General features: G+C 41.6%; 1 protein-coding gene across 2 annotated transcripts; it reads left to right on the plus strand.

Moving 5' to 3' along the window:
• Positions 1 to 349: 349 nt before the first annotated feature.
• On the plus strand, positions 350 to 15371 carry samm50 (SAMM50 sorting and assembly machinery component). 2 transcript variants are annotated; one of them, XM_079501086.1, is made up of 15 exons: positions 350 to 531; positions 1913 to 2023; positions 2249 to 2350; positions 2988 to 3075; positions 3734 to 3840; positions 4841 to 4971; positions 5645 to 5732; positions 8381 to 8509; positions 9081 to 9152; positions 9350 to 9436; positions 10683 to 10753; positions 13041 to 13108; positions 13605 to 13730; positions 14013 to 14154; positions 14906 to 15371. In XM_079501086.1, exons 1-15 carry the CDS (start codon positions 511 to 513, stop codon positions 14949 to 14951), a joined length of 1389 nt encoding a protein of 462 aa, XP_079357212.1. In that variant the 5' UTR covers positions 350 to 510; the 3' UTR covers positions 14952 to 15371. The 2 variants fall into 2 exon arrangements, with proteins under 2 accessions (XP_079357212.1, XP_079357211.1); XM_079501085.1 differs by having other exon boundaries at positions 13041 to 13106; positions 13594 to 13730.
• Positions 15372 to 16068: the final 697 nt, after the last annotated feature.

Below are 16068 nucleotides of genomic sequence, written 5' to 3' on the forward strand. Positions count from 1 at the left end.
GGCAGGCTGATAACCAACCAATAAAGTTTGAAGTAATGGCTAATGCAGTGGTTCAGTGCATGGGAACTAGCCCTGGTTAGAGCGTTAGTGAGTTCTGGTCTGACTCTGGACCAGGGCTAAGTGGGAACCAGGGTTCCTTGAGGGGGTTCCATACAGACAATTGCAATACGTCTTGAGTTATGGGAGTCCTTAATTGGCTTGAAATTAAAAGGTTTGATGAGGAACAAGTTAACAACTGATGTAACTGTAAAGCCAGCCTTGCAAATATGCACTCCTGGACAGTAGGTGGCTCAAGAAGAAGAAACAGAAGCAGAAGCAGGAAGAGAAGAAGAAGGGAGGGGAGAAAAAAATAATAATAGGAAAGGGGGCGTGGTCAAAGAGTGTCATGGCGGCACCCGCCTGCAAATATAAAGTGCCCTCGTCGGACGGACTTGTACATTTGATTTAAGTTCTCCAATAAACCAAATATATCTGGTATATTTCGCTGGGCGTCGTGCTCTAGCGCTAAGAATGGGTACCGTACATGCCAGGGTAAGGACATTTACGTCACATTTATTACATGAATGGATCATGGACGCATGACCTATTTACACTAGTGTAACAGGGCTAATGTTACTGCTGTCAAACCTCCTCAGAGGCCCTATCCTATGAGCATGGACCACTGAGTCATAATCCTCAAAACGGAGTCATATTTTGAAGTTATGAATATGTATATATTCTTATCTATCTATACAATAGGCTATAAAGTCCAGTAGGCTTAGTTTGTAACATTGACATATTTATTTCTGTAAATAGATTAATAATCACTCAGACTCATTTTTCTTTCTTTGTGAAATATTTAATTTTGATACTATTTATCATGTGATTTGATTGTGAGCAAGCACAAAATCTAATTCACTGTAGAATGGGAATGATTTATTTATGCCATAAAGTAGGGTTAAAAAAAGATCGAGAATATTTGGGGGTGATGTACACAGGTTACTATGTCTTGTCATAATGTATACAGAAACATAGGCTGTGTTTAACTTTTCATAATAAGTACTTGCAAACATAACAGATATGGGTGGTACTAAGCTATAGCCTACTATACAGCTGTTTTGAAGGCTGTGGGGGATTGTTATGCATTTCAACAGAAAGTAAGTATACATGACTGGGCCTTTGCTACTGAGATTTTTTAATGAATGCAAAAATATAGGAATAATGAAAAAGTAAAATATGAAAATAAATTAATGGTACTGTAGGTAGGCTACATGATGAAAAATAAATCAACCAAGAATAAACTTACAGTATAATCAGCCATAGGCACAGCATATGATAATAAACATGATTCTCATGACTACTTATACAGAATTGATTTTGGGCTATGAGTTAGCTAGATTACTGGTTTTCAACCAGTGGTCCAGGGACCACCAATGTAGCCTGGCGCGGCCAGACTCATAGCGAGGATTCACTGACGCTTCGGGGTCAGTGAATCCTCGCTATGAGTCTGGCCGCACCAGGCTACCACCAATGGTCCTTGAGGGGGTTCCGGGTGGTCCCCAGCTAAATGATTGAGAGTTGGTAACCAAATGGACCCTTATAGATCTTTAACTCTTGTCTGAGAGTGTAAAATGAAGTAATCGTGACAGCCCTAGCTGAGAGGTCCTCTCCTCACACTTCTGTAATACAAAGAGTATGTTGCATGTTATGGGAATATCATGGTAGCCTGGAATCCAGACTGATTCGCTACGTTCTGTGGATTTGTTTCTCACTCGCTTCTCAGTCTGGCCAGGGTGCTATTTGACTTGCATTTCCTAACTTCACCAATTATGTAGTCAGAAAGAAGGAAAACAAATCGATTCCAGGCTAGTAACATGGTAACGTAAGTATTGAAATATAACCTTTTACTTGTTGATGTTGACCTGTGCGACAGAGCCTAGACCCTCTGCCCATGCGAGGGCCTGAGCTGGGTGTCCAAGCCGATGACATTGAGGTACCAGAGATGGAACTGGAGTCAAAGCAAGAGGTTCTGGAAAACAAGAATGTAAGGATTTGCCTAGTTCTGCATCATTTAAAATAGTTTAGCATATATCGTTTTATTTTATTTTACTTTACTTTACTTTACTTTACTTTACTTTACTTTACTTTACTTTACTTTACTTTACTTTACTTTATTTTATTTACAACAAAGGCAGTGGACAACAATCTGTTTAGACAACGCTGTTTTTGAGAAACAACTGCTCATTTGCTGCTGCCTAATTCTTTTCAGGTTGTGGTTCAACGTGTACATATAGACGGCCTATCGAGAACCAAGGATGACCTGTTAACCTATGAAATTGCTGGAGTCTTCAGAGCAAAAAACCTAATTGACGTGAGTATTATTTGAAGAAGTTGCTGTCAGTTGTAAACCTTTCTGCATTCATGTTTAATTGCTTGCATTTCTTAGTCCTGAAACTCAAGACAATTTGTTAAAATTGGGAAATGTGGGGGCACCGTGGCACAGTCGTTAGTGCTGTCGCCTCACAGCTAGAAGGTCCTGGGTTCGATTCCCGCTGCGTCATCCCATACCCGAGGCGGGGTTGGCGAAAGGGCCTTTCTGTGTGGAGTTTGCATGTTCTCCTAGGGTAGGTACCCTCACAAAAAACATGCAGTAGTCCTGGTCTCTAAACTACCTCCCCCTGGCACCTGATGGAGGGGAAAGGAACCGGTCAGAATAACGTGTTCCTTCCACTCGCTACTGGCTGGGGAAATTCCCCCCTGGCAGGTGAAAAGAAGCCGCTTGGACTCATGATGTCAGTCCGCTGCCCCCCCAGGTTGGCAGAGGAAGTGTAGAGCCCAGGATTACATTAGATAATTGACACTGGAAAAAAATGGGTTGAAAAATCGTGGGATAAAAAAAATAATAATTGGGAAATGTGCTTCTCAGTACATTTCTACTAAAACAGCTGTTGTGTTGGAGTGTGTTCCCACCAGCAGTCCTAATATGTGGTTCTCTCATGTGTTATTAGGTCATGAGGACCTCCCATGAAGCCAGACAGAAGCTGCTACGTCTCGGCATCTTCAGAAAAGTAGAAGTTGTCATCGACACCTCACAAGGTGCTGTCACATACATCATGGTTTACATTAGAACTTACTCAACTTAGTACACTACATAGTACATAGTCAAATGTCTTTGATGTAATATGTGATTTTTAATTCCTATACATTGTTAGGGTTGCAAGTATTGATACATTGTTTGATCAATTGAATAATCGATAGCCGTGGTTTCGGATAATTACGAAATTATGTTTCAACAAATCAACACGAAAAAATAAACTACATTGCCAGACGATCAGAGATCTGTGCGTTTGGGGACATCTAAATACAGTGAATGGGCTAAAACTGTGCCGAAACTATTCTTAGATTTTAAGAAGGATCCTTCATATTTAATATGATGGTGTCCAAGATTGGTTTTCAAAGCAGTGACGTAGGTTTGTTACCACTGAATTTCTCCAGCGTCTAAGCCCATTCAATGAATTTATATTTCCTCAGATGTATCAGTAGGTGGAGATCTCTGGCGATTTAAAAAAAATGATATATCGTATATATATATATATATCGTATATATACGATATATAATTTAAAAAAATCGCCAGAGATCTCCACCTACTGATACATCTGGGGAAATATACTTACAGTATTTATATGATAAAATGAATCCTTTTGTTGCATTTAGAGATCCATAAATAAGCCAGAACATGTTTTGCCCCTGTAGGTGCGGACGCTCTTCCCAACGGTCTAGATGTCACGTTTGAGGTGACAGAGTTGAGGCGGATGACCGGCAGCTACAACACCATGGTCGGAAACAATGAAGGAAGCATGGTCAGTACCACAACACCTGCTATACAGACCTCAGCTATCACATATGAAGGAAGCATGGTCACTCAGTCTCATCCATTACACCGACGATACAGACCTCATCTACAACCAGGAAGCATGGTCACTGACCTGGGGCGGCAGTAGCTCAGGGGTAGAGTGGCCGGTAGAGCGGCTGGATGGACTTGCGAGGTTCCCAGTTCAATCCCGGGCTCCCCCAGAGTTAGTGTCGAAGTGTCCTTGAGCAAGACTCTGAACCCCTAATTGCTTCCGATGTGCAGCTTGGTGCCTTGCGTGGTTTCCTCCGCCACCGGTGTATGAATTTGTGTGTGAATGGGTGAATGTAATGCACATCTATGTAAAGACTCCAGAGCCTTGGATAAATCTAAAAGCGCTATATAAATGCACCATTTACCATTTATTTACTGCTATACAAACGTCAACTATCAGATATGCCTCAGCTTGTTCTGAAGTTCGTGATGGCAGACTTGGTTAATTTCTCTGTTAATTTAATTGTGATTGTTTTCTAGAGAGTTTTCTATGTAAGATACATGATTACTTCAGGAACCTCAATCAGAACATTGGCTGTCAGGCCAGGACAAATAAACTAGAAGAGCAAATTCAAAATATAAAATGTAGCCTGTAGTGTTGCCTATGTGTGAGTGTCAGCTACATTATTCCATAAATTATTCTTAACTGCTATGGAAAGACCACCCTATGTTGTATTTTAATTCTCTACTTCTTATTCTAGTTCTACCCATGGCACCCCTTCTCCTACACCTTCTTTCACTTTAAAACACTTCGGGCCGCGGTCATTTTAACATCTGCTCTGACAGTTAATTGATTCGATATATTTGATATATTCATATCAATTTAGAACACTTCCCTGGTTCTGGTGACTGATATATCGTCCTTCTAATGCTGGAGTGGACAGTTCGTTTTTCCCTCTAGTATCTTTATTGTAATAAATACATATTGATGAAATGATTTCGTTCCACATTTACAGGTACTAGGGTTGAAGCTCCCCAACATGTTAGGCCGTGCAGAGAAACTCACCTTCCAGTGCTCCTATGGCACCAAAGAGACGTCTTATGGTCTGTCTTTCTTCAAACCCCAACCTGGACATTTTGAGCGCAAGTAAGGCATGACTACTCCACCACAAGTTATACTTAGTTATACAGTAGGTCCTCTTGCAGAGAAAAAAACGTACTTGAAGGTTTGCATTGTTTTAAGCTATGTAATGATGGTTGAGTTCCATAAAACTACCTACAACATATCAAGTCCAAACTAAGTGCAGAACTGTTCATTACAAACATGAATGAAATGAAAAATATAAATGAGTATAAAGTTACAATTGACAAAAATAATAATAAATATATATATATATATATATTTCTTTTTTGCCACCAGGGGGGGAACGTGCCCCCTACCCCCCCACCCCCTAAAATCTCCACTGCTGGTGGGTGAGGATCATCAGCTGAGTCGCGTACACAGAGAACGTATCACGTATACATTCTAGTTTATTAAATAGACACAGATAAATATATACAGTATAAAAAGCGGATATATGACATCCCTAGCAGATATGGAAACAAAGATAAGAACAGAATGAACACGAACAAAGCATGCATCTATATCATTGCGCACATACAGTCAGTCTCTACTCCAAAAGTCATTGACGTGAATATTAGGCTGCTTTTTAAATGCAATAAAAGTGAACTTTCTCAACAATTTATTCTGACAGCGGTGATATGAAGGAAATGCTTTTCTCTACTTTAGTAACATTGTATTTTCTGTTCATCTGCAACAGTTTCTCAATCAACTTGTACAAAGTCACAGGCCAGTTTCCATGGAGTTCCCTGAGAGAGACAGATCGAGGTGTCTCCACAGAAATTACCGTAAATACTTTCCTCCATCCCTGACACTGGTTGTTCACCTTTTGTTTAATCATTCTGCTGTTTTCTTCTTCGTCTCTCTTTCACAATAAAGAAGTAACTTATTAAAGGGACTAGAATTCGACTCTAGTGCCACGCCACGCCATCCAGGTGGCCACTGTACTGTACTGTACTGTACTGTACTGTACTGTACTGTACTGTACTGTACTGTACTGTACTGTACTGTACTGTACTGTACTGTACTGTACTGTACTGTACTGTAGCAGACTACTTTGTACCATACTGTACTGTACAATACTGTACCGTACTGTACTGTGCCGTAGTGTACCATACTGTGCTGTACTGTATTGTACAATACTGTACTGTACTGTACCATACTGTGCTGTAATGTACCGTACTGTGTGTGTGTGTGTGTGTGTGTGTGTGTGTGTGTGTGTGTGTGTGTGTGTGTGTGTGTGTGTGTGTGTGTGTGTGTGTGTGTGTGTGTGTGTGTGTGTGTGTGTGTGTGTGCGCGCGCAGTGGAAGGGGGTTTGGCCTAAGATGTGATGTAATTTGCATCACTGTGAAATGTTGCGCAAGAGACAGGTATTCCATGCAAATGCAAACTGTACAGTAGTTATGACAGTTGCATGGATGCAACATAGTGTGTTATGTCTGGACAGGCATGCAGTAGGTATTGTGCATGGAGAGATGTGTGCAAACAGTGCGGTTTGGTAGGAGAAGGCGAACAAAGGGGAACCGAACGTATAAACGGGCGCACAGCTTTCAATTAGTGTGGCAAGATATTTCACTTTCAAATAAAATAAACCTTAAAAAAAGGCCTATATAAAAAGGTTAAAGAAAACCTCAGTTCAACACCCGTGTGAACTGAGTGGTGCAACTCCGTGTGGGGGTTCCCCGGTGGGGAAGCCGCCCACGTCCGAAACGGTCGAGAAATGACAGAGTTACTGTGTGGGGGAAATTAGCAGACACCTCTCTCTCACTGGGTCTGAGGCTGAGCACACTTTAGATTCCATGCGCGGACAGAAGAAGCTGTGTTTTGCGTCATTTCCGTTTTTTTAGACAGCTGGTGGATGGAAATGAAGCTCCACTCACGTGGCAGATTGCCGCGTCGGCCAGATTCCCGGAAAAGCTTGCCCCAGCGGCATTCTACCGCATGGGTGGAGCTTCATTTCCATCCACCAGCTGTCTAAAAACTCGGAAATGACGCAAAACACAGCTTCCTTTGGCCGCGCATGGAAGTTCAAGTGTGCCCAGGCTGTCTCTCTCTCTCTCTCTCTCATGCAAACTCCACATTGTAATTAGCAGGCAACAGTGCAACACTATCTCTCTTTCTGTTTCTAGAACAGACAGCAGCGCCACTTTTGCCCCTACTGGTACCCTACCATACATAGGGATGGACATAGGGACATTGCTGTTCCTTGGAGTGGTTGCACCACTCAAAAACACAGCCCCCTAACGCATTAAAACAGTTTGACTACATAATACGATTTACCCGCATTTTAATCAAATATTCTACGCTGCCTAGATTGTTTTATTACCTTTAGATCATACGCTGAAGTATCTGGGCTTTTGATTGGCGAAAATCCGCCTAAAATAGGTTCCCTGGTGTCTTGCGATCAATCGCACCACCCGCCATCTTGGTACGCCACAAGCCGGGTGCATAAAACCACATTCCATGAGGCCGTGTCTTCCGTTCACTTGCATTGGACTCAATTTCCCAGAAGCCCTAGCAGCCCAGCCCAGTCGATTTCCGGTTTCGACCACAACAGTTAGCTCCTTCCACCAGCTCCGCGGCAAAGACGGACTTTCTTTTTAATTATTAAAATAGGGCGATTTAGACACATAAAACAAATAGCGGGGATGTCGTATTAAGCAGGGCATATCGTTTCATCAATCAATTTAAAGCAGGGAAACTGTTAAGACAATATCAGTCACTAGAACCAAGGACGGGTGTTTTCAATGATTCTAACATGGTTAAAGTAGAGTTTGAAGTTACAAAAATGTTTGAAAGTGAAATATCCCTTTAAATGACCTCTTGAAGATTCTACAAATGCTTTCTAAATCCTAACGTTTTCAAGGACTATATTCAAAGATTTGCACCAAATTTTCACATTTAAAAAAAAATAGCAGATCTACAAGCTCGTAGCACGGCACTCGGTGCCGTGCTATGAGCTTGTAGATTTGCTATTTTTCAATAGCTATTGCTAAAGTAGAACATAATGCTTAAAACACCAAAAGGGGTTCCCACCCTGAATTAAAGGTCTAGAATAGAGACTTTATTGGGAAACTGCATGATATATGTCAGAAGCTGTGAATAGACTGTATTGAAGACTGTATTGAAGCTGGTCTATACCAGCTTCAATACAGTCTATTTCCAAGAATGTCTTCATTATTAGACTTTGCTTTTGTTTGCATTCTTTCCAAGGTGAGTCAATGTTGGCCAAACATAAATGAGTAACTCATGGGTGATTGAATTTTGTGATTCTCCAGGGAATGTTTTTGGATAAACTTTTCAAATCGGTATGCATTTTAAAATGCATAAAAATGCAATGATACCGTAACTTTAACAAAGCATAGCCGGAATTTATTTCAGTATTGTATGACACAAACTGAATCCAATGATATAATTTGTATTTCTGTTCCACCAGTTCCCACTGTGGAAAACCAGTCAGACGTTGAAGTGGGAGGGTGTGTGGAGAGAACTGGGCTGTCTGGCTCGTACAGCATCCTTCGCTGTCCGGGAGGAGAGTGGTCACTCTCTCAAGTCCTCACTCTCGGTACTGTACTGTATTCTGAAGACATTGTCTCACAAACCTTTCTATGTCAGTGGTTCTCAACCTTTTTCATGTCAAGGAGCCCCAAAAATATATGTAATTGGCCGCCGACCCCAATCTGAAAATATGTTGTTCCAGGGACCCCCCCCCCAGAAGCAAAGATTTGAGTTAAAAACGTTGGCTCTAAAATAATATATATTCCAAGATTTGCACTACATTTTCACGATTTTTCAAAAATAGCAGACCTACAAGCGTGTGCCGCGCTATGAGCTTGTAGATCTGCTATTTTTCAATAGCTAAAGTATAACATTACGCTTAAAACACCAAAAGGGGTTCCCGCCCAAAATGGGTTAAGCCACAAGACCCAACTATGCACACCTCTAGGTGCATTTGGTGAAGGGGTGAAAGCATATTAACATAATTTCTATCAGTAGCAGCACAATGACAACTTTGTTAGTTTTCATTAGTGAATACTGTATATACCAATGTTGTTGTTATTGTTAAAAGACGACTAACAAGTAGAAATATATAGTTTTTTGAATGTGTTGAATTTTCTAATTATCTTCTCTCCCAGCATGCTATGGTTATTGACACCAGAAACTCCTCCATTATGCCCAGGAATGGAGGCCTGCTAAAGATCCACCAGGTTCGTTTACGTTTACTACCCAGGCCATAATACTATTTGTGTTCACTGACACAAATACGTTTTTGTGTTTGGAAAAAAAGTACCAATAGTAGAGATGAGGATTTTATTGATTCCAACTCCGTTTGGTTGTGTTTAGTGTAGTGACATTGTGTGTGTGTGTTCCATGTTTATGTTGTTATATTGTGTGTGTTGTGTAGGAGTTGGCCGGTTACACCGGGGGCGATGCCAGTTTCGTGAAGGAGGACTTTGAGATCCAACTCAACAAAAGTCTGTTCTGGGACTCGGTGAGATACTCCATAATAATGTAAAGTTATATGTTCCGTTTAGTGCAATTTAGTTATATTCCGTTAATTATTCTCAATTACATTGAATTCAGTCCAGTCCATTTCAGCCTTCGCAACCATATCAAGATGTATCTCCTTGTGAAACAGGGCGGGGCTACAGGTGCTTCCTCAGCCAATCACATCATTGTGGGTGGTGGGGGAAGGTTGTTCACTGATTGAAACATGTTCAGCTCAGAGCCATATAATAGAAGAGTTGCGTTATTGAGGGGGCACGGAACAGCCCGGTCACGTGATCCCGGAAGCGCTCGGGCGCACAGCTGCGCTCTCATGGAGAGCCTGATTAGGGACAGTTTGTGCGCCGGATGTTGACAGACTGCATGGCTCCGTCTTTTTAGCAAACCTAGAACTTCCTGTTTGAGAGCTAGCAAATTTAAGACATCCGGTTGCTTTCAGAATAAAGCGTCGTAAATTAAATAATTATTACATTACATTATTAGTATTATTATTACATTACAGTTATGGTGAAGACACACATTATGTTTCTGTGTAAAAATAAGTAATTAAATAACGTAAAAAAGTTGTTAAATTTGCTAGCTCTCAAACAGGAAGTTCTAGATTTGCCAAAAAGACGGAGCCATGCAGTCTGTCAACATCCGGCGCACAAACTGTCCCTAATCGGCGTCCCCAGTAGCGCTACATGCCGCCATTACGCAGGCCCCATGAAGTCAACGGAGTTTGCAGAACTCTGTTTTTTCTAAGGCTCTGGTTCAGCTGACCCTCCTGTCTTCTCAGGCTATGGGATCTAAATTCCCGCACTGCAACAGGGCTGAGTGAAAAGAAAATAGAAAAATAAAAATTATGATTTAGTACTTGAGACCAGTGTTTCTGTAACCAACTGGAAGAAGAAATATAGAAAAAAACTGAAAAAAATGACGATATGAGTTAACCCTTCATTTGAAAATATGTAATTTTTGTCAAACAGGTTAACACTTGTCTGTCTCTCTGCCAGTGGCAGCTGTCCTATAATGTATGTCTCCCCTACAGTCTCCCGCTGAGACAGTCTCTCCTACACTGTCTTTTTTTTAACTTAATTTTTATTTTCAGATTAACACAAAATTACAGTCACAGTGGTTCATACTGTATACACCAATATCAAGCAACATATTCCTGTCCATTCATGAATGTCCATCATTCTCTGTCAGTTTTCTACTGTTGACCTTTTCCTACATTTTCCTTCATCTTTCAGGTCTTGTCTGCCTCGATGTGGGGAGGGGTGCTGTTGCCGATCGGTGAGAGGCCAACGAGCATAGCAGACAGGTACTGTACATAACGTTATTGAATATATACCGTCCAACCGAATATTTAAATGTTTCTCTTGGCCCCTATTTGCGAGTTTGTTTATATCATGCTCATTGGTTATGTTTTTAAAGGCTACATCATTATCACAAAACATTGTTCTTTTTTGTTGTTCAATTAATCAATGCAATTATTTTATACCATAAATGGTGGTAAAACGAGGCAATAAAGTACAATGCTCATCAATTTCAAATCATCAAAAGTCATGTGAATCCAAGAAGACATCTTGACATGATTTAATCAGCGAACACAAACATAACTTTTCATTAGGGATGCACCGAAAGGGAAATTCTTGGCCGAAACCGAATATAGGAAACAGTTGGCCGAAAACCGAATATCCGAATATGATTAATATTATATATCTTTTTTCCTACCATTGCTGTCATGGCCGTACCTTAAAGCTACCTGATTTATGGCAAAAGAAATGGTTATGGCAAAACTTAACTTAAATAATAATCACTATTATGGGTCCATAAAACATTTATTCAGCTCTTTTGAATGCATTAACACAATCCATGCCAGTACATTACAATAGAAATGCAGACCAGGTGCCAGCGTTTCTATTGTAAAAAAATGCCTTTTTAGCCATTTTCTGCCGAATATTTTCTGCGGCCGAATATTCGGTGCATCACTACTTTTCATTTTATAATATGGAACAAAGTAAAGACAGTATTCACATGAAGTTAGAAATAGCTCATATTAAACATATTTACATGATGTTAGGTGATCTCCAGGACATGAAGCTCTAGTCTACATGAAACTACACAAACAAATCTTTGTTTCTTTTTCTTATTGTGTTGTATGTCTGTCTGTAACTGTGCTGATATATTGTGGTACCGTATATAAAATATATATATCGCATGGATGCACCTGGGACGTATCCTCAGTGATGTATCCTATGGTCATCAGGGTTTCCGGTCTCGCAACATCATACCTCTCACTCAGGTGACCCAGCCGGGAGTGATCAAATCCCAGTACGTCCCAGTAGCTACCCTCGATCAGTCCCATTAGGGAAACACCAGGGCCACACAATCCGATGCTCCGGAACTACTCTGCCGGAACTGGGATTGAGAGGAACTGGCGCGTGGACGGACTAGACTCCTGTCCGGGCCCCTCCTATGTCTCACCAGGTCCATTCCTGCTCTGACCAGGTCCAGGACCTGTGCGTTACACCCAGCACCAGGCACGTCATTCAGGAGTGGTGGATTCTCGAGACGCAACGCAATGGTTCTGGTAGATATGGTGGTGCTGCAGGCTCCGCTTGTGGCTTGAATGGCTCTCCTAAAGGCCTCACCGTGGGTTTGTTGGGCTTCCTCCTCGCGGAAGACACAGGCTGGAGCGCCAACCCAAACTGCTCCCGGGTGCCACTGCCGTCTACATTCCGGCTGTCACCAGTCTCTCCGGTGGTCACCAGACTATTCCTGGTTGTCATGTAGTCTATTCCTATGAGTCACTGTAAATAGAACAACTAAAACAAAAATATATTGCATGAATGCAACAATGCACCTGGGACGTATCTAACTACAAATATAACTATATTATACACATTCATCAATTAGAATAAAACATTGGGGCGGTTGGCTGTCACATGGGTAAAGTTCCTGAGCACCACTGTGAAAATTAGGGGTTTAAATCCGCCGCGATATCTACGACCTGGCCGAGTGTTTCAACAAGCACAGTTGATCTTGTTCACAGGAGGGAAGCCAGACAGCAAGAGCTTTCTTTGTCCCTACTCTAGCAAGTCCTACAGGTTTGTCAACGGTGCCTGTTAACAGGGGTGTTGAAGTACGAGGAATAGGAATAGGGTGTTCCTATGAGGTGAAAAGAAACGGCAAGTGATTCCATTCCATCAGAGGAGGCATGTGGTTTCAATACGGTCACTATGCAAGGCACCAACCTGCACATCAGGAGCAAATTAGGGGTTCAGAATCAGCGTCTCGCTCAAGGACACTTCGACACCAACTCTGGGGGAGCCTGGGATCAAACTGGGAAACCCACGGTTCCCATCCAGCTGCAATACCGGCCACTCTACACCTGAGCCACTTCCGCCCCGTGATGTGTGTCTATTTCTGTGTGTCTGTGTGTGTGTGTGTGTGTGTGTGTGTGTGTGTGTGTGTGTGTGTGTGTGTGTGTGTGTGTGTGTGTGTGTGTGTGTGTGTGTGTGTGTGTGTGTGTGTGTGTGTGTGTGTGTGTGTGTGTGTGTGTGTGTGTGTGTGTGTGTGTGTGTGTGTGTGTGTGTGTGTACTAGGTTCTATCTTGGGGGTCCTACCAGCATCAGAGGGTTCAGTATGTACAGTATGGGTCCACAAAGCGATGGTGAGACATTTCTTTGGCTTGAGCTTTATATATTACACAGTACAGGCCCAAAGCCTCCTGCTAATGTATCTGACAGACAATGAGGAAAACAGTGACTCTAACAACCCATATACTGTAGACTTCAGCTCTGTTTCCTGGATAGCAAATAAGAAAATCTTTGTTGTTCAGCACACAGAGGTCTTCTTAACATACAGTAATTGAATAGTTTAACCATATGGCATCCATATTTTGGGCACATTTTCAAATAAAAAAATAAGCATGTTTTCAAAATGTTTTGATTGTAAAACGTTTTGACATTGTAGATTTGGGTCCCTGAAATAACAAATGGAATCAAACGGGGGTCTGTGGCTTCTGCTGTCCATTGAAGTACAGGGAGTGAAAGCTCTATCTATCCCTAGTGTCAAGCGTTGGTGCTGTTAGCCATTGCCCTTCTGTACAGGACCACTATAGGCCTACTGACCTGTGGTGTTCTGTGCTGGTATTACTGGTCTGGCAGGTGACTACCTTGGAGGAGAGGCATACTGGGCCCCTCTTCCCTTCAGGCCGGGACGGGGTGGCTTTGGTGACCTCTTCAGAACACACTTCTTCCTCAACGCCGGGAATCTGTGCAACCTCAACTACGGTGGGTATCAGAATCACTCTGAAACGACAATACCCACTAAAACAGTGGGACCCAAACGTTTTAGCATGCGACCCAGTAGGCTAATGGTAGAGTACAGGTAGACAAAGCTCAGGAAGTAAAGTTAGTGTTCATTATAGACAGTGGTGGAAAAAGTATCAATACTGCAATGTAGAACTACTGTTAGAAGTAAAAGTCTGGTATTCAAAATGTACTTGAGTAAAAGTGTGTGTGTGTGCGCGTGCGCGTGTGCGTGCGTGTGTGCGTGCGATTACCTTCTTCCAGGAGAGGGCCCGCAGGCTCACCTGCAGAAGCTGGCAGAGTCTATCCGCTGGTCGTATGGGGCAGGCATCGTGCTGCGTCTGGGGAACATCGCTCGACTAGAACTGAACTACTGCATTCCTATGGGAGTCCAGAGTGGAGACAGGTACTTGTCTAATAGCAATTATTTTTGCATTATCGTAAATTGTATTCCATGTCACCAATCAACTGCCTTTTCATATATAATTATATAATAATTGTATAAACATGCATGTTTTTATCATTATTATGAATGGTACCATTTAATCAGTTTTGCAAGTGTAAATGGTAAAAGGCTGAACTGTGCCCAGACTGAAGTGGGTAGAATCAGTGCTGTGTAGCTCCATCTGGTGGAATACATCCTGAAATGCAGACATTTCCAGAATAAAAGTGAACTTCAAGTATGGTCTGATGCTTCTTAAAGGAGAATTTCACAGACGCTAACATTTACGTTACTTTTATGTTACTCTTCAAATGTTTTCCCCAAGCAAAACTATTTCTCTCTGGTGGGACAGTGTTGGAGAATCAACCGTATTATATGTGCAGCATACATCACCTACAGTATACTCCAGACATACTGTACACTCCAGACATACTGTACAATGTCTGTACAATGTCTCTTGTTTCATGTACAGTGTACATGAAACAAGAGACACATACTATAAAATAAACAACAATTGCCAAATGTGACATGAGTATTTTTATTTGTTGTTTTTTTGCACTTTAATTTTGGGTGAACCAACCTAGCATCAGTGAGTACATAGGTCTCTCCCACTGAGACCCAGTTTTGCAGTGGTCATTTATGATCCCTGAATAGATTATTTTTCTCTCTTCTTTTTGGATGTAAATGGCATCATATTTCCCTCTTATCTTTACAGAATATCTGATGGGGTCCAGTTTGGAGCGGGAATCCGATTCCTGTGATCTTGTCTTCCTTCAAGTTTCATTGTTACACGCAAGGGACATGAATCCAAAAGAAAGTACGCACATCTCTAAAAAACTTTCAGGTGCTGGACAAAAAGATACGTACAGGAGAAGGAGATGTAGTCCGCACACTGTTTTGTAGCTCCCACAAGAATTTTATTTAGAAGGATGACAATGCTTCGACCCCTTATGGGTCTTCGTCAGGTACACGCAAGGGACATTTCATTGAATAAGGGAATCGATCTTCATCATTTTTAATGATGGCTCCAACCACGTGACATAACGATATATTTTGTCAGTGTGCAAGCAAAACAGGTGCTACAATTTGATATGTGGAAGTAAGGTATGTGATACAGGCCGTGAGTCGGATATAAATGTGTTCTAGACTAGAAGTTACTCTAATAAAATATGTTACCTGCATGTTTTAAGTGATTGTCTCTCAATCCTGTATTGGAAATATGCTGCACTTAAAATAATACTAATACTGGGGGGGGGAGAAAGTATAATACATTTTACATATACAGTATAAGGTTTTCACTTGTGATTCCACACAAATCAAAATGTATGCAGTATAACTTAAACCCACTCATAACATGTCTACGGTGGATTTTTATGAAACAAACACTTTGAAGATTGAAAGAGGATAATTCAAGTTTGCCCTACATCTGCAATGTTGGTGAGTTTAATGTCATTTAATACAAGCAGATCAGAAATTCGATTTGCATCAATGGGCTGTCAATGGAGGGTATTGCAACTCTAGATTAATCCCATTATAAAACATCTAGTGTTGCAAATTGCGGCTATGTCTGACGCAAATCTTGACCTGATGGTCAAGATTCAATGTACTGTATCCCCTGAGCTAGCAGGCTCCATTAGCTCAATGGTAAAAATGTCAGCACTGTGAGTCTGTCGGAACAGGAAACCAGGTTCAAATATTAGCCTCGGTCCCAGGCTTACTCATCTGCGAAGAGAAAAGCCTGGTCACAACCTAAGGCAGAGACGCTATCGGCGGAAGTGTCGGTCCGGAACATCCGTCAAATGTATTTCCCCCGGATACTATATTATTCCGACCAATCACACTTGTTTCATTCACGGAGAATGTAAACTGATTTGTAAA

The sequence above is a fragment of the Electrona antarctica genome (genome assembly GCF_951216825.1).
Source record: "Electrona antarctica genome assembly, chromosome: 5".
Taxonomy (NCBI): Eukaryota; Metazoa; Chordata; class Actinopteri; order Myctophiformes; family Myctophidae; genus Electrona; species Electrona antarctica.